The sequence below is a fragment of the Camelina sativa genome, chromosome 3, assembly GCF_030686135.1.
Source record: "Camelina sativa cultivar CO46 ecotype springtype chromosome 3, ASM3068613v1".
Taxonomy (NCBI): Eukaryota; Viridiplantae; Streptophyta; class Magnoliopsida; order Brassicales; family Brassicaceae; genus Camelina; species Camelina sativa.
In genome coordinates this window covers 5,404,469-5,428,205 of record NC_141882.1, presented here as the reverse complement: position 1 = coordinate 5,428,205, position 23,737 = coordinate 5,404,469, and the positions used below count along the sequence as shown (strand labels likewise).

The 23,737-nt window shown below is 33.5% G+C and overlaps 3 protein-coding genes and 1 pseudogene across 4 annotated transcripts; 2 read left to right on the top strand and 2 right to left on the bottom strand.

Annotated features, from left to right (window-relative positions):
* The first annotated feature begins 4,320 nt into the window (after positions 1–4,320).
* LOC104772203 (putative galacturonosyltransferase-like 3) lies at positions 4,321–6,007 on the top strand. Its single transcript, XM_010496845.3, has one exon. It carries the CDS (start codon positions 4,588–4,590, stop codon positions 5,635–5,637), a length of 1,050 nt encoding a protein of 349 aa, XP_010495147.1. The 5' UTR covers positions 4,321–4,587; the 3' UTR covers positions 5,638–6,007.
* A 4,971-nt stretch (positions 6,008–10,978) lies between these two features.
* LOC104772194 (small polypeptide DEVIL 4) lies at positions 10,979–11,663 on the top strand. Its single transcript, XM_010496836.3, has one exon. It carries the CDS (start codon positions 11,154–11,156, stop codon positions 11,295–11,297), a length of 144 nt encoding a protein of 47 aa, XP_010495138.1. The 5' UTR covers positions 10,979–11,153; the 3' UTR covers positions 11,298–11,663.
* A 3,884-nt stretch (positions 11,664–15,547) lies between these two features.
* Positions 15,548–17,631, bottom strand: LOC104772183 (piriformospora indica-insensitive protein 2). Its single transcript, XM_010496828.2, has 2 exons — positions 17,285–17,631; positions 15,548–16,781 (listed from the first exon to the last, which is right to left on the bottom strand). The coding sequence occupies exons 1-2, from the start codon at positions 17,498–17,500 to the stop codon at positions 15,726–15,728; spliced, it is 1,272 nt and encodes a 423-aa protein (XP_010495130.1). The 5' UTR covers positions 17,501–17,631; the 3' UTR covers positions 15,548–15,725.
* A 245-nt stretch (positions 17,632–17,876) lies between these two features.
* On the bottom strand, positions 17,877–23,003 carry LOC104772171 (protein CROWDED NUCLEI 2-like; annotated as a pseudogene). The gene is made up of 8 exons (XR_015595213.1): positions 22,563–23,003; positions 22,052–22,261; positions 21,591–21,844; positions 21,235–21,506; positions 21,064–21,147; positions 18,880–20,769; positions 18,465–18,642; positions 17,877–18,324 (listed from the first exon to the last, which is right to left on the bottom strand). The product of XR_015595213.1 is annotated as a protein CROWDED NUCLEI 2-like (transcript).
* Between the last annotated feature and the right edge of the window lie 734 nt (positions 23,004–23,737).

Here is a 23,737-nt window from a genome sequence, read left to right as displayed (position 1 = left end):
AGAAAATAAAAATATGTTGACTATTACAAAAAAAAAAGGGTCGTCAAATGGCTCAGCGACTCAACATATTAGTATTATTAGATCTTATAATTTGTTCCTTAGTATACGTAAAATTTTGTAGATTTATTTGGTAGATTTTGTCTGTCGCATATAGTTAAGCTCAACTTAAAAAAAAAAAACGTACTAGTTAAGCTCAACTTTGAGTTGGAGTTACAATAATTAAGTAAGTTTTACTCTATTTCACCGTCAAATTACGTTCATATATATATATATATATATATTTTTTTTTTTTTGCAACACAACCAATTATTGCATGGATATTATGGAAAGTCAACAATTATATTTTCAGTATCACTTGTTGACGCATAACACAAATGTTGATTTATTCAAATATAATAATGTATATAATTTCCTAATACACTTAGACACATCTATATACGTATTCACGGACTGACAATTTAAAGCACCATATGATGTTTACAGATCCCGCCGGTGACTTTGACGGAGTCCAACATCACAAATCGCTGTTAAAATGACATTAGTTTTTCTCCATAAATGACAGTTCGATAATTTACGTAATTGTATGAGTCGGAGCCAAAACCTTAGATTAGTCTACCATTATTGAAATAAGCTAATACTGAAGTACACGTGAGTTTTTGAGTATATCAATAATAGCTTGCAACTGAAAGATTTTAAACTGATTAATACAAAGTTAAGCATATAATTCACTATATGCAGTGGAAGTAGTCGTGAGCAAAGTAAAGAAACAAACTTTTCCTTGTTTTCCTGCCTCGAGGTAAATAACCTTATAATCTTCGAATAGTCAAACTTAGAGAAGAGGTCGGAGACGTCAAAAGCAAAGTCGCGGTTTTTTGTATTTATATGCGGTATGGTATACCCATGAAAAGTAACGACAAATAAATCAGAAAAGATTATAAGATGTAAAGAAATACATAGATATATAACAAATAGTTGACAAATTCATCCAAAACACGACGAGTCAATAACTTAAAGAAGGTTCAAATAAAAAAAAACCTTAAAGAAAGGTTCGATATTTACACTTACGATATCTCTGCGACGTTGAAAGTTTAAATATCGTGAAGCAATGACGTAGATTTTAGATATATAAACTCTTCAACATTTTGGAGATATGGCAAGCGTAAATATAATTTGGACATACACAACTCATGGTCTCTAAGCCCAACTGACATCTCTATGCAACGTAGATTTTAGATAGATTTGTAATTGTTTTTTTTTCCGTTATTCTAATATACTACCTTTAAAAAAATAAAAGTTAGGTTCTATATACTTTACTGTTTTAAGTTTCAACTAGAATTAACATGAATCTTAACAAATCGGAGTAAGAGTTTATATATCGTGATTTGTTTTGAGTATTCTCATAGGGTCTCTGCTCTATCCGTGGAAGCTTTCAACGCGTCCATATATACAACAAATTTACAGTCTATACATTAATAATGGTACGTACATGTAACTAAAGAATTACAATCAGGATTCAGGATCACTCATTAAATAACATATCATATTGTTACTATATAATTATTTTGTACCAAATATCAGTACGATTAAGGCACAGACGTTGGATAGAGATAATATAAATGCTATGTTTTATATGTGATTTTGATTTGTTTAATTATCACTACAACTTATTAAGAGGATGGGTCATTGGTCTTGAAAGAAAGTACCCACTTGTTCTTCTTTATTTTTCACATAACACCAATCTCTATAAAAGTCTTCTCCTTCTAAACCAACAAAGTCTATCTGCCAGCTTTGCATATATATATTTTTCTTGACTTTTTTATGCCCCATTCCATCAATTCTTAATCATAGTTCACTAATATACAAGTATTTATGTAACGTTTAGCATGTCCGTAAGGATAAATATAAATACGTGTATATATGGTGGAAAATTCTCATATGTTTATCTGCTTTTTACATCTGTAAAGTTCCAACAGAAAGTTGGATAATCTATTCTTAAGAACAAAAGGGAATAAAGTTATTTGATATATAACATCTGTTAATTAGAACGTATAACGTATTATGTTATCAATTACAGATTTTAACTTACTACAATTCACATTCTACGATATAAGAGTTTGGAAACTATTTAAATTCTGTAAGAGATTATAAGAGTCTACCATATCAATACGACAAATATTTATAATAGAATCACATAAAATAGAATAACTGGAATTGAATAAATGTACAATATATCTGAACTGGTGGTTGTAGCGCACACTAGATCTTGTTGTTCAACTGAAAATATATATAAAAAAAAACCCCTAAATACACGCAAGAATGAGTTGTACCGGCTAGTACGTACCGGGAACTTCACGGTCGAGCCAATTAAAGTAAAATCTCATTCTCTGAGTTCTTTTTAATTCTCTAAGTCCTTTCTGCATATGCCATGCCACTTGTACAGTTGCACACTCCATTTTGACATTTCAAATTTCGTCAACTTTATTTTGTTATTCTTTTCGTTTTCTTCTTGCATTTAAGAATCTTCACATGGACGATAATTCCTTGTATCATACATGGAAATATTCAACTACTTTTAAACGAGACTACAATTCTCGATAAGACTACGTTACGTTCCTTAATGTTTGTTTTTCCTTAAGTCAAAGAAAAAATATTCATACGTAGAGCTCGATTCGCATGGTTTCGTCCGCGTCCAACTGTTCACGAAATTTTTTCCTCTGCATTAAGAAATATTTGTATTCTCGTTTTAAGGATTCATCTTCGTTTTTTTTTTTTCCAAGTCAAACATCTTCGTTTAAAAGTCAGTTTCAAACATCAGAAGTATTCAAAATGATATAATAATGGGCCTGTATCTACTAAATAAATGGGCTTAACAGACATTACAAATTTAGGCCTTAATTTAGTTTTGGGTCGGACAACACACATATAATCACATATACACAAACGAATCATGAAGAAAATGTTTTTAAGAGATTCCATTACATGAAATGAAACCCAAGTATGTCTAAAACACAATACTTTTCCAATTGTATGAAATCAAACCCAAGTTTCTACTTTTGTTAATTTTGTGTGTGTAAAGTACAAACATTGTCCGTCCAAAGTAAACAATGATTAATTATTTTATAAATTATTGAACAGAAGTATAATAGTATCAATATTCATGTCATATAATAGTTTCAATATTAAAGGTACGATTTTATCTTATGTTGATTCTATTATTTAATATTAAAATAATGATATAATTTTCTTCTATTTAAATCTTTCTAAATAAGCACCATTACACAATAAAAGATTTTCTTTCACCATATTTTTTTATAAGTATGATTTTCCTTTCTATTCTCTTGTCAGTCTAAATACGCAGTACTTGAATGAACCCATTGTTAAGTTTGTGTTAATAAGCAAAATATAAATATTAAATTTGAATATGGTCATGGTGTAAAGCTAATGAGACAGAAAATTGATAGGGCATCATCCACTTTTGTCTGTCCCTATAGTTTTTATATGAAAATAATTGATGATGGCTAATTTGTGTTTTTGTGTCGGTGGGATCTGACTTCTATACAGCAGTCCGGCGAATTTGAATTTTAAATATAATAATGGCAGTATTGGCCCAATGGGTTTAAACATGTTTGTTCATGGCAACTCGATTTCAATTATTTTGTTGATAGGATGAGAAGTGCGGACTATAGAATATTAATTTGTACTTACATGTTTGAGCTTAAACATTTCATTATAACACTCATTCCACATACTACACAACGCAAAGCTGTTGAATACGTTTCTTGTCAAGGGAAACAAAACTGTGTCTTATAATGAAATGTTGAATACGTTTTCAAGATCCATTTTTTGAAAAACCAAGAATTCATATCGTTATACTGTAGACATGTGACATCCAAAAATGATGATGACATTACAGTTTAAGACAAATTTAAGTGGATATGAAAATTGGAAAAAATGGAAAAAGAATCTGTGAAGGATAATATTCCTTTAACAAAGCCAAAACATCCAAACATTTGTGTTTACAACTTTCATCTTTATTTTTGCATCATCATATCATTATTCATCATAAACCAATGCATAGTAGGGTCTTCTAAAAAAATGGCTTTTACCGTTATGTAATAACCAAATTGGATTCACTATCATTTATGACATATATATAAGCTGCTGAGATAATTAAATGCATTAATGGTGATATGTAACTAGTGACTGCACAGTGCACACTTAGTTCAGAGAAGCCTATCTCCTATTTTCCTTTATTTCAATCAGTCTTATATTATTCTCTATGAGATATAATTTGCCCTCTATCAAAAAGACTTTGGTCGTATTCAAAATCCAATATAGTAATATCCACGTAAAACATAAATGCATCACGGCATCACCGTAGCGTAGACTTATAATTATTGTTAAACTATAATCCCAAAAAAATAGTTTTTTATTCACTAACTTTCATTAACACTAGCGACAAATTAAACAATCAAGCATTAACGGAAAAAGAATGACTTAAAATGTCGAAAGTACCCCTAATCCGCCATTGACAACCGACACAAATAAAAGCCTTCTATTTCACACTCTCTTTGTCTCCACTCAAAAATGTCATCACTGCGTCCGCGTTTGCGTTTATCTCTGCTTCTACTCTTTCCAATCGCGGTTACCTGCGTCGCATTCGCTCTCACTACTAATGACCTCCCCGCGTTTCGCGAAGCTCCGGCGTTTCGAAACGGCAGAGAATGCTCCAAAACGACATGGTCACCGTCGGATCGCGAACACAACCCTTCCCTCATCCACATAGCAATGACTCTCGACGCCATTTACCTCCGTGGCTCAGTCGCCGGAGTCTTCTCCGTTCTACAACACGCTTCTTGTCCTGAAAACGTTGTTTTCCACTTCATCGCTACTCACCGCCGTAGCCCCGATCTCCGCCGCATAATCTCCTCAACGTTCCCTTACCTAACTTATCACATTTACCATTTTGACCCTAACCTCGTTCGCAGCAAAATCTCCTCCTCGATCCGCCGTGCTTTGGACCAGCCTTTAAACTACGCTCGGATCTACCTCGCCGATCTCCTCCCTATCGCCGTGCGCCGCGTCATCTACTTCGACTCCGATCTCGTAGTCGTCGACGACGTGGCCAAGCTATGGAGAATCGATCTGCGTCGTCACGTCGTCGGAGCTCCGGAGTATTGTCACGCGAACTTCACTAACTACTTCACTTCAAGATTCTGGTCGAGTCAAGGCTACAAGTCGGCGTTGAAGGGACGTAAGCCGTGTTACTTTAACACCGGAGTGATGGTGATCGATCTTGGGAAATGGAGAGAAGGGAGAGTCACGGCGAAGCTTGAGACGTGGATGAGGATACAGAAACGACATCGTATTTACGAGTTGGGGTCTTTGCCTCCGTTTCTGCTTGTTTTCGCCGGAGATGTTGAGCCGGTGGAGCATAGGTGGAACCAGCATGGTCTCGGCGGTGATAACTTGGAGGGGCTTTGCCGGAATCTGCATCCGGGTCCGGTGAGTTTGTTGCATTGGAGCGGGAAAGGGAAGCCATGGCTAAGGCTTGACTCGAGACGGCCTTGTCCGTTGGATTCGTTATGGGCTCCTTATGATCTGTTTCGTTACTCACCGTTGATCTCTGATAGCTGATGATGGTCAAATTACATATCGGACGGTGGAGGAGGTAGAAGGAGACATGGACGTGTTTTGCCGAACGTCGATGAAAGCCACCTGGCAGATGATCGAAGATACGTTTTATCTAACGGTGGCAGCCAAGTGGAATCAAAAGAGAAGAAAAGTCAAAGAAGAGAGTTTGTTAGATTCTGCAACTAGTTGTCTTTGATGTGTAAGAACTAGAGTTATGTAACGATGGGTTACAATAAGATGTGTCTCTTTTTTTATTGTTTACTTCACTTTATAATTCATTTTTGTAGTTCGAAGAATCAAAACATTGTACTTGACAGTTTACAATATTGGTTTAAATTACCAAAAATGAATTACGTTGATGTGCTTCCTGAAATATTTGGTTTTCGAAATTTGGTTGTACAGATCTAATTATAACATGGCATCATTTACGGAAAAGTAACCACGTTTTTCAGCTGATTTGTCTGAATTTACGTAAACGGAAAGTTTTATGTATATTACTTTTTTTTTTTCTTTGTTGTTGTGACTTGTGATGATCCCAGTTCAAACCTAAATATATTTGGGCCAATGAATTTTATAAGTTTGGGACGGATTTCAACTTTTAAAGGTTATGAAGAAGGCTAAGAAGGCTTTATAAGGTGCTTTCGTTTTATACAAGAGAAGCCCACATTTCTAAATTTCTATTTTGCTTACGAAGTCCACAAATATATATATATATATATATATATTTTTTAATTTTGTTTGTGCTGCTGCATGCCTTATAATCATCATTTTGTGAAACTTGCATATTATAATCTTTGAGCCTTTGTCTCAAATTTTGTTCAGTAGTAGTAAGTCCTCCAATCAAATCCACCTGAACTAAAAAAGTTAATTATTCTTAGTTTCTTAGCACTACTACTAATTAAGTACTACCATGTGGAATTAATACCGCTTGCATTTTATATACTCTTACGATTCTTACACAGGTTTAACGAATAATTTTAGTTAATATAGTTTTAATAATTGTACGTGTGCGATTCTCAATACCATTATTTTCTTAAGATAATCCTCCATCAACATTTTTTTAGTTATAGTTTACTTAAGTTAGCTAATAATGCATCAAAACTCAAAAATATCATTATTTTATTAGGAGACAAAAGAAAATTAACATATTACTACTATGCTAGAAAAGTATATGCTCTATCATTAATTTGGTATATTGATTCATAATTCAACTTTTGGACGCTACTCTCGTTTGGCAAAATATAGGGATCTTTGTTGGCGTTTTCGTTTGAATTTTGTGTACAGTCACAATTTTAGCTTAATAAGAATATGCGTTTTTGATAATCACTTCAAGTGATTATTAGTTGCTCTAGTATCATTTTAAGATAATTATTAGTTTCTCTAGTATGCTTTGGTCTAATCATTTTTCTTCATCAATTGAGCATATAAAGGAGTGATTTTCATATTACTGAATGTCAAAAGTTAATGTGAATATTTAAAAAAAGAAGAAAAACTCATATATAAGTTTTGTGGATGTCAAATTAATTGTTGGAACCAAAAGATAATTTTTATAAAAATCACTGTTAGTGTATTACAAGCAAAATAAGGAAGATACAAAAAAAATCCAAGTAAGTAGGGTAGTAACATATCAAATCGGTGGGTTGTGTTTCAGAATTTAAATAAATCCTAATCGTTTGATATTGATATTAATAGAGACACGCGTCCCGATCGCAGGGGCAGGCGTGTCTCTCGCTTTCAACTTTTTTATTAAAGCTGAATGAAATTAGTGCCTCACTCTTCATTGCTCCTTGCTCTGTTCTTCGTCCTCACAAAGAAATTTCGTCGTCTTCCTTCGCTTGGTGTTCTCTCTGTGAGTGAGTAAAAAATCTCTCTCCCTCTCTCTCTCTTCTCCTCTCATCATCTCTCTCTCTTCTCCTCTCACCATCTTTTTGTACATTATTTGCCCTCTAACTTTCATGTTATGTTAGTATGTTCTTATCTTTAAATTGATTGATGCAATTAGAAGTGATTCTGATTGAGACATATAGTTGAATAGTTTGGTGTAGATGAACATTTTTTGAGATAGAAAATGCATATGGAAGTAGGAAAAGAACATACAAACATTGATGGTTTAAAAAAAATTTGCATTCATAAGTAGTTATCTATTTGGATAAGTTTTAAAAAAACTTTGATATGTTATCAGTACTCATAAATTCTATTGGTGTCCACATGACCATTAATATATTGATTTGATGTTGTTGTTGTATCTTAAACTATAAATCTCTAGAACCTGCAAATTTGATTGGTATCTACATGACCATGAATATATGAATTTGATGTTGTTGTTGTATCATAAACCTTAAATCTCTAGAACCTGTAAATTTGATTGGTATCCACATGACCATGAATATATGGATTTGATGTTGTTATTGTATCTTAAACTATAAATCTCTAGAACCCACAAATTTGATTGGTATTCACATGACCATGAATATATAAATTTAATGTTGTGTTATATCTTAAACCCTAAATCTCTAGAACCCAGAAATTATACGGATATCTACATGACAATGAATATTTGAATTCTCTTGTATATTACTTTTTTTTTCGTTGTTGTTGTGATGATCCCAGTTCAAACCTAAATATATTTGGGCCAATGAATTTTATAAGTTTGGGACGGATTTCAACTTTTAAAGGTTATGAAGAAGGCTAAGAAGGCTTTATAAGGTGCTTTCGTTTTATACAAGAGAAGCCCACATTTCTAAATTTCTATTTTGCTTACGAAGTCCACAAGTTTTTCTTTTAATTTTGTATGTGCTGTTGCATGCCTTATAATCATCATTTTGTGAAACTTGCATATCATATCTTTGAGCCTTTGTCTCAATTTTTGTTCAGTAGTAGTAAGTCCTCTACACACATACATGGCCTTACACTCCAATCAAATCCACCTGAACTAAAAAAATTAATTATTCTTAGTTTCTTAGCACTACTTAAAGGGAATTATTAGTTATATGATTTTAATGGATTTGAAAATCTAAACAAAAATCATGTGTTATTCAATCATTGATTTTGAAATACTTATCAAAATTATGTGTTATTGGTTCTATGATTTATAAATAATTGTTAAAATCCCATGTTATTCATTTAATGATTTGTTTTTGGATTTCAAAATCCACATTATGTTTTAAATGGATTTGAATGTGTAAAATAGAAGATTTCAAATCCAAAGATAAAACATGTTATTTCAAAATCCATGTGTTTTGATTATTAGAATTTATAATTTCATATAGATTTAAAAAACACCTCTCCAATAACAATGTGGAATTAATAACGCTTGCATTTTATATACTCTTACGATTCTTACACAGGTTTAACGAATAATTTTAGTTAATATAGTTTTATTAATTGTACGTGTGCGATTCTCAATACCATTATTTTCTTAAGATAATCCTCCATCAACATTTTTTTAGTTATAGTTTACTTAAGTTAGCTAATAATGCATCAAAACTCAAAAATATCATTATTTCATTAGGAGACAAAAGAAAATTAAAATATTACTATTATGCTAGAAAAGTATATGCTCTATCATTAATTTGTTATACTAATTCATAATTCGTGCGCCATCCGAAAACCAAATTAGTTGGAAGTTATTATAGTAATCGTCACCTAACGCATTCTTTGATTAATGACACATTTCTCACTAAACGAATCTCAACCGATGCATGGACACTTTACAAGACTCAAAATAAATGAAAAGACAAATATGTTGAGGTCACAATTCATTAACGTTGGACAGTTTGTTTTGATAACAAGTTTACGAAACTGAATTGCATTGCGAATAGTTCTAGTCTTCTAGAACCTAATTAATGATCTCTACTATAGTCAAATATACGGACATGCATCCAATTTTAAATATAACATTCTTGACTATAATACTAACTTAGTAGTGCAGTGTACATGATATTAAAAAAAATAATACAAGTCTTTCATGAATTATATCTTGTGTAATAAAGTTAATATTTTAATTTAGAAAGTTAAAGAAATTAAAAATCCTTATCTCACAGCACACCACAGAATTTGAAGTTGTGCACGGAAGGTCTAATAGATTAGTACAATGACGTGGATCCAACACGTTTACAAAAAAAAAAAAAAAGGTACAGAATAAATAAATTGATAAACCCAACTATTCATATCATCCACAAAATTTGACTGTGGTCACAACTAGTTATTATCTTTTCATTCGTTGATACTTTTGATTATCGATCGTATGAGATGTGATCAGTCGGCGGCGTAATTTAGTATTTTGACGAGTATGCTTCTTAGAAACTATCATGACTGATTTTTATTTTTTAGTATACGAAATCCACAGTTCATGTAAGTATGTAACTCTTCTCAGCCACGCTGCACAAACCTATCGTAACTTTTTAGAAGCTTCTCTGTTCCGAAATAAACCATTTATAATTCCACCGAAAAATAAGTTAGAAAATATTTTGTAACAGGATAAAAGTTAATTTGTTTCCTATCATTATTGTTATCGTAAAACAATAAAAAAATTCTCATTTATACCTCTTTTCGTTTATTATTCATTTTTTTCTAATCTTTCCAAATTTTCATTCTTTTTTTCTTTTCTTGAAGGGTTTAATTTCATTCATTTTGTAAAGAAAATATTAATATTATTAAAAAGGAGAGAATGGTTAGCCGGCCACTCCATTTTTATCTGCAAGGAAAAAAAGAAGGCGTCACTGAGAAAAATCTATTTTCTATAACGACAAATATGTGCATTATATTGCTTATGTCATGTACTACTAATTAACTTGTGTAACTTCAAAAACAAATTAAAATAAAAAACAAATTAGCGACAAAATTTTCTGAATGTAAATAAGAAATCAGATGCCGAAAGATTAAGATAACAACACTAATAAAACCACTACGTACACAGATATGTTGTGAGCCTTTGTTAATTAAACCTTGTTTCGTTTGAGATTGCTTTAAACTATTCTTGAATCTTCGAATTACCACCCTAATCTAGAAGCAATATAAAACCTTTCCCAACGGAAAAAAAAATCTAGAAGCAATTGAACATCTAAAAATGGAATCATGGAAGGAGACTTAATTAGCTAGCCATTTTCGTCTGTTTGAAATATCCGCAAAAGTAATAATTATTGATTAGAGAGCTAATTACAACCAAAAAAATGAAATCCAATCCTACGTGGTATGCATGTGTGCCTTGACACGTACCAACAACGGGGACAAATAGGGCATAGATGTTTGGGGGTTTTGTGAAATTGTGACCATATAAAAATCATTCAAATATTCAATGATAATAAATTGCAATAACGCAAAAACACACACAAGTGGATAGTGAGAAAGAAGTGTGTAGGGTCATATTTCAATCTTTCTCTTCTTCTATAAAAACAGGCTCTTTTCTTTTTTTTTTGTATTCTCATTTTTATAAACTCTCCTTATACATAAACATATCTCTCAGGCCTTAGAAAAAAGTTTGTTTTTGTTTTGTCAAAGTCGATCGATAGATATTGAAGATGAAGATGGGATCAAGTCAAAGCATGGGAGGTTCAAAGAGAAGGGTGTCGAGTAAAGGACTTGGAGCTGTCCTTAAAGAACAAAGAGCTAAGCTTTACATCATTCGAAGATGTGTCGTCATGCTTCTTTGTTGGCACGATTGATCTTTCTCAGAGATTCATCCTCGAATCATTATGTATAAAGGCCAGGCTAGCTTTCGTGTGTTGGAGAGAGACGAAATGTGATGTATGGAGCTTAACCGGGCGGATCGGGTTTGATTCGACGCGAGATTGTGGATGAATCGGTTAAGAGAGTTTGACTTGGTTCTGATTAGACCTCTCATCGTTTAGCAATTTTCTTCTTGTTCTTTGGAGCAAATATGGGAAATTCGATGAATTAGTGGAGGAGAGGGCAAGATTGTAAATATTGACTGCATAATATAGAGAGAGAGAGAGAGTTGACAAAATTTTGTAATGGCTTTTGGCTATGTTCAATGATTTGCGGTTAATGTAAAAATAATCGTTACCTTATATTTTCAACCTCAATACTATACTACTCTTTTATCTTACAGTACACGAATCAAAAAAAATTATTTTGTTTACTTTCGTAATGATAATTAAACATATGGAGCAGTATACTATAAAACAAGCATTTTTCCCTTTTTCTTAATATCCAAAATCACAATTAAGGTTTGGTTAGTTTATTGTTGGTTATTGCTGCCCCCACGCATGGGGATGAGCTAATTTTAATTCATTTTAATTCCAACACAACAAAAACTCCACTTTTTCGTTTAGTTCGTGGGGGAACTCTCACAATTTTCGACATGTCCCATGATTTGGCTCAAACTTCTATGATTTGTGTTGATTATTGATTCTAAAATGATGCTGTCATTACTTAGGCCATTATTAATAGGAGAACACCAAGAGTGTTCTAAGCCCAAAAAAATTAGAAAAATAATGAATAGTAGTTTAGAACACTTTTTTTAGTTCTTTAAGTAGAACTAATTTAAACCCAGTTCTTATTTGACGTGGCTTCATGTGATTGGACGAGACTTTTTGGAAAAAAAAGATATTTTATTTATATAAGTATGCAATTTAAATGTTAATTTATAAGTTTTTATAATTATAATATGTTTAAGAATATTATATTAATTTATAAGTATATAATTGCTTTTATATAAGTATGCAATTTAAATGTTAATTTATAAGTTTTTATAATTGGAATATGTTTAAGAATATTATATTAATTTATAAGTATACAATTGTTTTTATATAAGTAAGCAATTTAAATGTTATTTTATAAGTTTTTATAATTTGTAAAATGTTTAAGAATATTATATTAATTTATAAGTATACAATTGCTTTTATATAAGTAAGCAATTTAAATATTATTTTATAAGTTTTTATAATTTGTAAAATATTTATGAATATTATTTCACTATATCTTTATTCTAAGAACACCATAATTAGTTCTCCCATTTTTTTTACCTATGATCTTAACAACTGATCTAACATTATTTTCACTATATATTTAATCTAAGAACACAAAAAAAAGTTCTCCCATTAATGATGCCCTTATAAAGGTAATCAATTTAGATTTATTATGCATTTCTGTTTAGTTTTTTTAAAAGATCTATTATGTATTATGTATATTAATTATTTATTAATATATAATGTCGTAGATTAATTAGCTAAATATATCAGATAAATAACTACTTAAAATACGCCTGTAACGAGAGCGATGGAGTAATATATAATTTGTGAGCGACTATATATATAAACCAAGGGACATAGTATTCATAAATCATTAGTTTGGTTAGTCTCTCTTATTTATCTGACGTTATCAATATCATCATTAGGTGCTAAAAAAATTATGATGGACGACCTGTCACGTCTAATTCTTTTCTATATAATCAGCCCTTAATTTAGTGAAACAAAAATTTCATTTGTAACATGGAAATGTAAAGTAATTATTTGTTAACTTCATAAACCATGATAAGAAGTGGAATATTGATTCATCGTAGCATGAGTATTGTTTTTGCATCCCTAAATATATAGATTTAGATGAAAATGAGTCATGTGAATATTTTGAAAATTATAGTTCAATTTCATAAACCATTTAATATAGTCCTTTACATATGTAACGTACTGAAGAACTCCAATAATTAAAGAAGTTAAGTACGTTGACTGGTCAAATGGAGACATGGGTAAGGCAGACCACGTGCGGCGGTCCTACCATCGTCGCCGTCGTGACTATCATCACCACCGGTCTCTTCTCTCTTGTCTCTTTCTCTTCTTCTCGGGCTACGAATTTTGTGTGTTTTGCCCTAATAAATAAAGTTGTAATAATAATTGAGCCACTTACCTTTCAAGCTTATGGTTTTCCTTTTGTACTTGTTTTTTTTTTTTTTTCTGGAACTTATCTCCTTTTGTACTTCTCACTCGATGTGAATCTTATTTTTCTTTTAAATGCCTAACATTCCCATTAATTGGTTTAAATCGTCATCGATTGGTTTAGGGTGGGCAAACATGAGTTCCACTAGGGCTGGGCAAAATAACCGATAACCAAATAACCGACCGAAACCGAACCGAAAAAAACTAAACCGAACCGAACCGAAATTCTTCAAATACCCGAATGGTTAGTAAAAATCTATATCCAAACTAACCGAAACCGAACCGAACCGAACCGACAATTAAATGGTTAACCGAAATATCCGAAAACCTAGAAGATATCAAATATTATATACTTAATATTATGCAAAACTATAAAATAAACTTAAAATATAAATTATTTCTAGATTCAAAACAATTAAATATTTTAAATAATCAATATATGTAAATGTTATTATTTTGAATTTACAAAGTTAAATACTATTTTGTAAAATTGAATCAATATTTTTCCCTTTTTTGTATTTTTGTTATTGTATATTTGGTTAATTTTGGTTATATTCGGTTAGTTTTGGTTATATTTGGTTTATTTGGTTAATGTTAATATAATTTATGTTAGTTATGGTTATTTATTTAAATAACCAAACCGAAACCGAACCGAAAGAAACCGAACCGAACTAAACCGAAATTTCATAAATATCCAAATGGTTATTATATTACTATATCCAAAATAACCGAAACCGAATACAACCGAACCGAAACCGAATGGTTAACCGAATGCCCAGGCCTAAGTTCCACACACACAAAACATATCTCGTTTCGTTTTTTCGTTGATTAAATTTGTGATGGATAATTTATCAAAAAAAACATTTGTGATGGAAATGACAAATGAGATACGACAAGATATATAAAAAACCAAAAGTCATGTTTGAGATCTTCCGGATTCTACTAAAGACCAAAAAGGAGGACATTAAAACAATATCTTATTTTAATTATGCATGTATTAGTATTCATATGTAATATACTAATACTTCATTTTTTTTTAAAAACACTATTATCTCAGATATAAATGTGAAAATCTCACTTCTTTGCTACCTTGCTACATCATCCACAAACAAAGATTTCTAACTTTTTCCTAGTTCATTTGTTATCTACCTCTTTCTCTATAATCATGGACATCGATGAATAACTAAGGACTAGGTAGGAGGAGCCTAGGATTAACAAGATTTATGTATTTTCGATTTATAACCAATGTATTAAGTGGACTGGTCCGATAGTTCAAACTTGGAATTCCAAAACACCACCAAGTCGATCAAAACTGTTTTTAAAGATCGGTGTATTGAAAAATGAACAAGAGATGGCCTACGATGTCTCAAACAACAAATCAACTGTTTGATTTCATTGGACTCTTTGTAACGTTTGAGAAGTGTTTCTGTGAATTTTTTATTTGTTTGTTGACATTATCTCGTTGGAAGAAAAACATTCAGACACACTATTCGTCCCATCAAACCAACAAGTTAGTAAATTTCCATATTTAGTTGTGTTCCTTTGTTTTGTTTTTGTTTTTGTCCACAATTCTAGAACATTTTGGGCTTCTTTCCAGGTGCCTTCACATTATGTGTTCTTCTTTCCCATAACACTGCATATGATTATCTTATCTCACGTTTATTTATATAATATATAAATGATCGATCGTCTCTTTATGAGACATGGCGAGAGCAATTATTCGTGTCAAGTCTAAGTCTATATGTTGGCATCTTGCTCGTACTTTACTCCGTAGCACTGTATTAAATAGTTTCCTACAAACCTTTTTTGTTTTCTTTGTTTAAGAGCTTCATAGTGATTCATCATCCTTCTTCTCTAAAAAATGCATACACAAATATGAAACTTTAAATTTATCAAATCATCGTTAAGGCCCATGAGCGTCGTGCTAATAACGCGAAACCTGCATGGGCCAATTTTTCAAATTTTATTTAACACCTCAAAATCGGCCTAATAAGACTTTTTTTTTTTGGAGGTCGTCCACATTCATAACGTTATACCATTACAATAAAAGAAATTTCGATGAGATTGATAAATATTCTTACATATTTACCAAAATGAAAATTAACATAAAAATGTAGATAGCTTGAGGAATCATGACTTCAACTCATCTTTCTAGTTTCACGTTTGTTGAATCGCCAAAGTTGTCTTCTTCATACTATTCTAAGTGCATGGCTTCACCCCAAGAGGAAGTACATGTTTATGAGATTCTGAGATCACCATCTCAAATGGTTGGCAAAGATTTGGATTCTTTGAAGCTTTGAATCTTCTTCCCATCTTCTCATAGAACTTTCTAGAGAAACTAAGCTCACCTGTTAAGTTGTTTCCATCCATGTATAGAGCACCAAGACAAGGCAAAGCCTCAAGCTTCTTTGATGGAACATAACCGGTTAGATTGTTGTTGTTCAGACCAAGAAACCTCAAGCTTTTCAGGTTGGTTAGACCAGATGGAATCTCACCTCTCAACCCCATTTTGGATAAATCCAAAACTACCAAATTTTTCATCTTTTCCCACTTTGTTTCCATCATATCCTCTTCACCCATTGGATTGTTTGATAACACCAACTCCGTTAGTGATTGAATCTTTTCAATGTTATTGGACAGCCCACCATAGATTCTGTTCTTCCTCAGATCCAAAAGTGTCAAATTCTTCAATAGCTCTAGTTCTTGTGGTAACTTCCCTTCTATGAGGTTATTACTTAGGTCAAGCTTGAGCAATGAAACCAAATCTCCAACAGATGAAGGCAATGTCCCTGAGAAAGAGTTGCGGCTCAAATCCAAGATCAAGAGGTCTTGTAACCCACTGAAACAGTTTGGTATCATTCCCGCGAATGAGTTCCCTGCGAACACAAGCTGCTTTAAACTCTTTAGGTTGCAGATACTCGCCGGTAGTTCTCCATCGAACCTATTTCCGAGAACCACCAAAGACTTCAGCTTCGTGAGATTGCCAATTGTATCAGGAAACTTCCCAATGAGACCGGGATTAGATCTAAACTCAAGTGATTCTAAGTTGGATGCAAAGTTTATCCAGCCCATTTTAGCTATCACCATGGGAGAGATAAAGCAGTTGAAGAAGGAGAGAGATCTTAAGTGCTTGAGCTCAAATAACTCTGGCCTTATCTGAAGACTTGAGGAGCAAGCAAGTGAGTTATCATAAACAAGCCCTAAACTTAAACCTGTGACATACCACAAGTCATTGTAGATGTCACACGAAACACCCTGGAACCAAAACAAAAATGTTTATTGTTTTTTTTTCAATGTTTGGATTTTCGGAGGAGCACTTAGCTGCAAATTAAAAAAATGATTGGTGGGCCAATGAACATATAATTGTAACAACCATTGAAACATTTAAAGAAACCCCAAAAAAGAGATGTTACATGAAAATAGGATTCACTTTGTTGCTTTGAAGCTTTAAACTTCACTATCCGATTATGGAAATTTTTCAAAGGGGACAAAGCATTTTGAAGAGTTATTTGAGACAGCTAGAAAACAAAATCTTTACACAGCATTTCACAATCTTTTTCGAAGTTAAGTTTGAATGATTCAACAACATCTAAAGCTCAAAAGTTTCTACATCATCATAAGCTCAAAAGTTTCTACAACATCATAAGCTCAAGCTCTTCACTATCTTCAAGAGTCTATGACAATTAAGGACTTAACCATACAAAACATGAATGTAAAGAAACGAAACAAAGGGTTTTAGGAAAGATTGCAATAAAAACCTGAATTGGAGTCCAACCACAAGGATCAGGATAGAGAGCAGATCCGTTCCAAGAATCACCAACAAATCCTTGAATCGCAGAGTACAAGGCTTCTCGTTCTCTTTTGTCCATTGGAGCTTCTTGAGAGTCAGTTACTTCAGGTAATGATTCATCTCCGGTACACCTGAATAACAGAGATAGTAAGAGAACAGAGTAAAAGAACGTTTGCCACAACATTGTTTGTTCCCACAGAGAACAAGAACAGGAGAAACAGAGCGTGTGATGTATATTGTCCTCTTTCTATTTGGGTTTTGGGTTGGTTCTTGTTATTATTTATTGAAAGGAGAGCAAGAGGTCGTTGGGAATCAATAGCTTTTCTCATTACAATTCAAATGGTTAAAAAGTAAAAGAAGAGAAATTTGGTTACATGTTCCTCTTTTGTCACATAAAGTAAAGGTTTCATTTGTTCCCATAACCATACATACATGCACATATGGAACTTTCAATACATATAACATACAATATGTATATGTAATAGAGCATGCAGAGAAGCACAAATATCAAAGCGTTATTGAATTTAATGTTGACAAAGATTTTTCTTTTAATGTTCTGCTTTTCTGAAACTAATCCTTTGACATTTATTTATTCGTAATCAATAATATCCTTCAGGATTCTGGCTTTTATGTTCTGTCAATACGAAGTACATCATTTAAACACACGCCTCTGCTTCTAATTCTCTAACTTCAGTACTGCACCCCCTACCAAAAGGTTTTCTTTGGATCCACGAAGCTACAAATGGTTTTACAAAATAAATGTGAAAGTAACATCTCCTAGATCATCCAAATCTTCTTTCTTATGGATCCTTCACCGGGTCTTGGTGATTCATCATCATCATCTTGAACTTCATCTTCTTCTTCATCTCCATCTTCATGTTCCTCATTTACTGTTCTCCGGTTCTGACCATCTTCATGGCTCATCGTGATATTAGCTATTGGTTCCGCATTTGCAACTGAAACACCCCCATTGTTATCAGCAGTAATAACATCTGCCAATGTTTCAGCCTACCATAGATATAACCAAATTATTAAGCACATATAATTGTTTTTCCTTGTGCTAAATTTATCGGCAAGGTTTTGGTCATCCAAAACAGTTTTGGCAAGACGCACGTTGTAAAACTCTTAAAAAGGGAAGTCTTTCTTACCATCACAACTCTCTCCACCTTAACTTCTGAAGTTTGTAATCTTCTAGCTCGAAGTGACTCCACCACCGATTCACAAGTTTCTTCCACATTGTCCTTTGATGGCGCAGAGGGAACAATGTCTGCATCATCTTCACCACCAAATGCCGTATCTTCAACATCTGCTGGATCTTGGTCTACACTGTTCACTCATAAGATTTTAGGCAATCAATGAACAAAATTAAGACACAACAATGTGAATAATAAAGGCTATACTACACGTATATTATATAATAGTGATGTTGGACTATACTTTTTTACCTACCGAGCTAAACTAATGCAAGGGTCCTTTACTCTCTATCTCGACATATCCTAATTAAAATCATGTGAAGCTACAGTAAAGCCTTAAAACTCAATGTCACAATGTTAGGTAACTTACGTCCTGTTCCGCCTCAGATTGTAGCGTCTTTGGCCAGGGGTTTGTGGTAAGACACCAACTGTCTGTTGTCTCTTGCGTTGTCCACCCGTAGCAGTATCCTCAATATGCTGTCTTTTCCTTCCACCTCCACCTGTTGTCTTCTCGCTAGTAACAGACACACGACCACTCAATTCATCTTTAAATGATTCTTCAGGGCCTGCATGCTTGACCGAACTTTTATGATTCAAAGGAGCTTTGGTTTTTCTAGGTCTGCCACGTCCGTGCCTCGCACTTTGAAGCTCAGACAGCTGAGAACCCTCAGAAATTTCTTGTACTCTACTGTCTGTATATTCCTCATCCTCCTCCGGAATTGAGCTACTAGATGGAAGTGGTTGAAGATCAATTGGCGGAGGCTTTTCACATTTTGTTTCCATATTAACTGCCACTGAGGAAGATGGACGCTGGTCAGACTTGCTTGTGTTAATCCCATGTTCAGCTCTTTTACTTGGTGAGAAAATTATTGAAGTGCATTTCTGCAGTAACGACATGTTGGGCCTTCTAGATCCCCCACTTCCAGAGGCATCTCCGTCTTGAGATTTCTTAATATTACAAGAGTCAGACGCATCAGAGCTCCCTGGAAGATCACTCAGAACTCTATTAGGTGGTAGTATAGCTTCTTCTTCATTATATGGTAGTTGGAGATCAGAGAGTACAAACTCATTCGCCAGTTGCCCACAATTCCCACATACCTTGAGCTTTTGAACAAATGCTAGAAAGCGAGATCTTTCACGGGCAAACACTTCCCTACGTTTCTTGAGGTTGGTGCTGAGTGTACTAAGTTCAGTGATGTCATTATGCATCTCTAATTGCTGCTCTTTCAGTTTCTTTTCGTGCTTTGCAATCTCTTTACTATCCTTTTGGACACCATTTCTTCCATCTCCCTATTCAAAGCCTGCTTCTGGTGATTGATATCACTAAGCTCTTTCATTCTTTTGTCCTCGAACTCAGTCAGTCTGGTTTGTAGATCTTCCTCGTCTTGTTCTTTCCTTTTCTGAAGTTCAATTTCAAGATTCCTTCTCATCATTTCAAGATCCTCAATCACCTTAGATTGCTCAAGTTTGGCTTTTTCATGTAAAGTTGAGCGTTCATGTTTCATATTGGCTTCAAATGATGCCCTCTGCAGTCTAATATCATCCAATTCCTGCATTATCTGTACCCTCAAAGCACTCTCTTCTTTTTCCAATCTTTCTCCTTCCAGCTGAACCTCTCAAACTTTGCTTTTTCTTCAGACATTCTTAGTTGCTCTTTCCTGTATTCTGCTTGCTTTTCGTCCAATATTTCCCACTCCTTTTCAAATCTCTCTTTCTCTTGCTTCAGATTTTCAACTTCCTTAGAAAGAAACTCCTCATGGAGTCTACATTTCTCTATCTGGGACTTGAGTTCGGACTGCAGTCTCAAGTATTCTTCCCTCTCTTCTTTCTTGATTTCAAGACTTTTGCATTCTTCTTGGATCCATTCCTCCTTTTTCATCATCTCAGATCGGATTTTTTCAGTTTCTTGCTGTAAGTCTTCCAGACTATCCTTATCAGAAAGCAACTGTTGCTTTTCCAAACTTAACTTTTTCTCCTCAGCTTGTATGATTTTTTCTTTTTCTTTGATAGTTTTTGACTTTGCTTCGAGGTCCATCTCCTTTTCATTCACTCGGTCAAACTTCTTATTCATTGCTTGACTCCTTTTCTGGAGCTTCTCCTCACTGTGATCAATTTCAACTTTCTTTCGTTCAAGTTCTTCTATCTTCCTTTGGAGTTCCTTGTCGAGAGATTTTCTTCTTTCCTCACATTCCAGTTCAAATTCCAGCATCTTAGCAGCCAATGCCTCTTTCTGATCATCAATAAGCTTTTGAATTTCTGTCTGTTCAAAGAAACCAAACCAAAGCTTTAATAATTATAAATTCCGAAACAACGAAATCTATTTACATGATTCTTAATTCAAAGCCATGAACTGAATAGGTGCATTGTTGTTAATAGAAGATTATATACAAGCCGTCACTCAAACTTGTTCATCACCAGATATGCAGTGTTCCTACAAATATGGACTAAATAGAGAAAGAAGGCTTGATATCACATTATTATGTTCATTATTCTTTTATATTTCCACTACATAAACAGTGTTCAACAAAAATAAAAAGCATACCCTTAGACTTACCCCTTCTCTAGCAATGAGCTTCTCATCAAATGCTTGTAACTCCTTTTCCTTTTTCACTAGCACACTGTGGCGTATGTGAGCTTCCTAGGGTAAACACAACCATAAGCAAGTCATATAAGAATAATACATAAGATTAAAGAAGCCATTTTCACATAGTTATAATAAACTCACATTCTCTTTTGTAGTCAATTCTTCTAATCGTTTAGCTATGTCCTCTTCGCTTTCCTTACACTTAAGACATAGACAAATGAACCTTTTTATTGGATTCTTCAAGTTCCTTTTCTTTTAGCTTCAGTTTGTTTTCTTTTTCATTAATCTTTTCCTCTCTTTGATTCAGGCTTCTTTTTTGCTCAGACATTGATTCTTCCTTTTGTTGAAGCTTTTTCTCCCATTCATGAAGGTACTCTCTTTGCTTGTGGAAAGTCCCTTCATATGGTTCTCGCCTGTGGTGCAATAACAATAACATACACGTAAGACTCACAAAAATAATTGAGCTTTTCAGAAGTATATCTAATATTTTTATTTACTCTTTAGCAAATGAAACACGCTCTTGTTGCAGAACACTTTCACGAGTCTCCACTTCCTTCAATCTCATTTCCAGCTCGGAGCGCTTTCTAGTGGCCTCTGCGAGTTTGCTTTCAGCAGAGTAAATCTTGTTTTCCACGTCTGAAGATCTCCCGTTAACACTAGCAACCAGAGCGTTTGCTTCAGCTAATTTAGCTTCAGAAGTGAGCCTTGTCTCGCTATTCTCTTCTTGAACTTCACGAAGAGCCTTTTCAAGCTGCAAAAAAAAAAAAAAAAATACAGAAAAAAATAGATAAATCTCTAAGAAATTCAGAACACAAATGTAGTAACACACTACCTCAGAACAAAGAGTCTAATGTTTTAAGGAAGCTAAGCAGAAAAGAGGAAACCCAGACATCAATGTGACAAAGAACAAACATTAAAAAAAAAAAAAATCCATAATGTGAAATCCAAAGTATCATACCTCTTCCACACATTGCTTTTCAAGACTCAAGGCTTTTCTCAAGTTTTCTTCACGTTGTTCGATAGTCGTCAACGCATAGAGATGTGACGACTGTTCCCTTTTAAGGATTTCTTGAGCTTCTTGGAATGCCTGAATTAGCTGTTCATGCTTCGAAGCCCACTCTTTGTTCTCCATGAGAAGAAGCCCCATATTGTGCTGGTAGCCATATAACTGCACAGAAGAAACAATGCTAAAAGATTGAAGCCTTTATAGTTGTGTATTTATAAAAAAGTGATAAAAAAAAAGGAGAAAAAACACTCATTTCAACTCTCGGACAGCTAAAGGTTACCAATTGCCTCATAAACCCCACGAGAGCAGCATATCAACCCAATTTACATATCTACATTATCAGTTTTAACCCAAATGTTCTACTTGCAGCTATGGTCCTATGGATTCTCAAAGAAATAAAGCAAACCCAGCAACAGAATAATATCAAATCATACAAAATAAAGGATTCATAAAAAAAGGTTACCTCTTTTTCGAGCGTCGAGACCTTTTCAAGAAGAGCTTCTCTATCTTTCTCCTCCATCGAAGCCTCATTCAACAAACCCACCTCCCTAAACCTTCTCCAATCACCCATATCCGTCGTATCATCAACCTGAACTCGAGGAACGACTTCTCCGGTGAGTGATCCAATCGGAAGCGGCGGAAGAGTCGACATTACTAGGTCATCGCTGAAAGCAACCGCTTTTCCTTTTCTATCAGCGGTCCTTGGGTTAGTAACACCGCCGATTTTGTGCTTCTCGCTTCTCGGCGTCGTCATCGCCGGTGACATCCACGGTTTCTTCTGTGGCGTGAACATAGTTTGAAATTGAAACTAACAACAACAACAACAACAATTTGGAACCCTAATTTCCCAAATTGAAAAAAAAAAAAATCTCTCTTTTCTTCTGTCTGACAACACAACGGCTTTATGAAACTTTAAATCCCGATTAAAAAACAAAAATAATAGTAAAGTAAAATCGAATAGTGAAAATTGTAAATAGTCGTCGGTTAATGGGTAAAAATGGTAAATACAGCCGCGAAGAATACGGATTTTGTTATCATTTACGATGTTGTTATTGGGCCTAAAAAATAGTTTTATGTAAATCTGAGCTAGAGCCCAATATAATTACTAACCCATAGAAGCTCAATATTATATGATGTACTACCTACCAGTCTAGCACGTTAGAGTTGAAAGATAATTAAAAAAGATGACCACTTGACCGCAACGGACGGCTGATGTGATCATGTGAAAGTGAAATTTTGTTTGTCTTGTCTTTGTTACGTTATCTGAAATTAAATATTCTTTTATGCATCATTATTGTCAAAAAGATTATGACTATTACTATTAAATTACAAGTTAGTTAAATGTTCCGTTGCTCTGTCACACATGAGATGAGATGATGTGTTTGAATAGTCGCGCAGCCATATGATAATGAGAGAAGTAGGTGAGAGAAGTATTTGCTGTGCAGATGTGTGACTATATTAATCGCATGAACATATCGTGGTAATATGTAATTAATTATTTTAAAACAATATCAGATCTGATCACATGTATGTAAATCATGGACTGTGTAGCGTAATAATATGATGTTTAACTATGGTTAATCAGCTCTTTTTAAACTATGATTTAAGTTCATGATCGGTTACTTGAGTTATAATTAA

Coding starts and splice junctions, on each gene's coding strand:
- LOC104772203 (XM_010496845.3), top strand. CDS start 4,588: ATGTCATCACTGCGTCCGCGTTTGCGTTTATCTCTGCTTCTACTCTTT.
- LOC104772194 (XM_010496836.3), top strand. CDS start 11,154: ATGAAGATGGGATCAAGTCAAAGCATGGGAGGTTCAAAGAGAAGGGTG.
- LOC104772183 (XM_010496828.2), bottom strand. CDS start 17,500: ATGTTGTGGCAAACGTTCTTTTACTCTGTTCTCTTACTATCTCTGTTA. Junction 16,782..17,284: donor GTGGTTGGACTCCAATTCAG/GTTTTTATTGCA, acceptor TTTTGGTTCCAG/GGTGTTTCGTGTGACATCTA.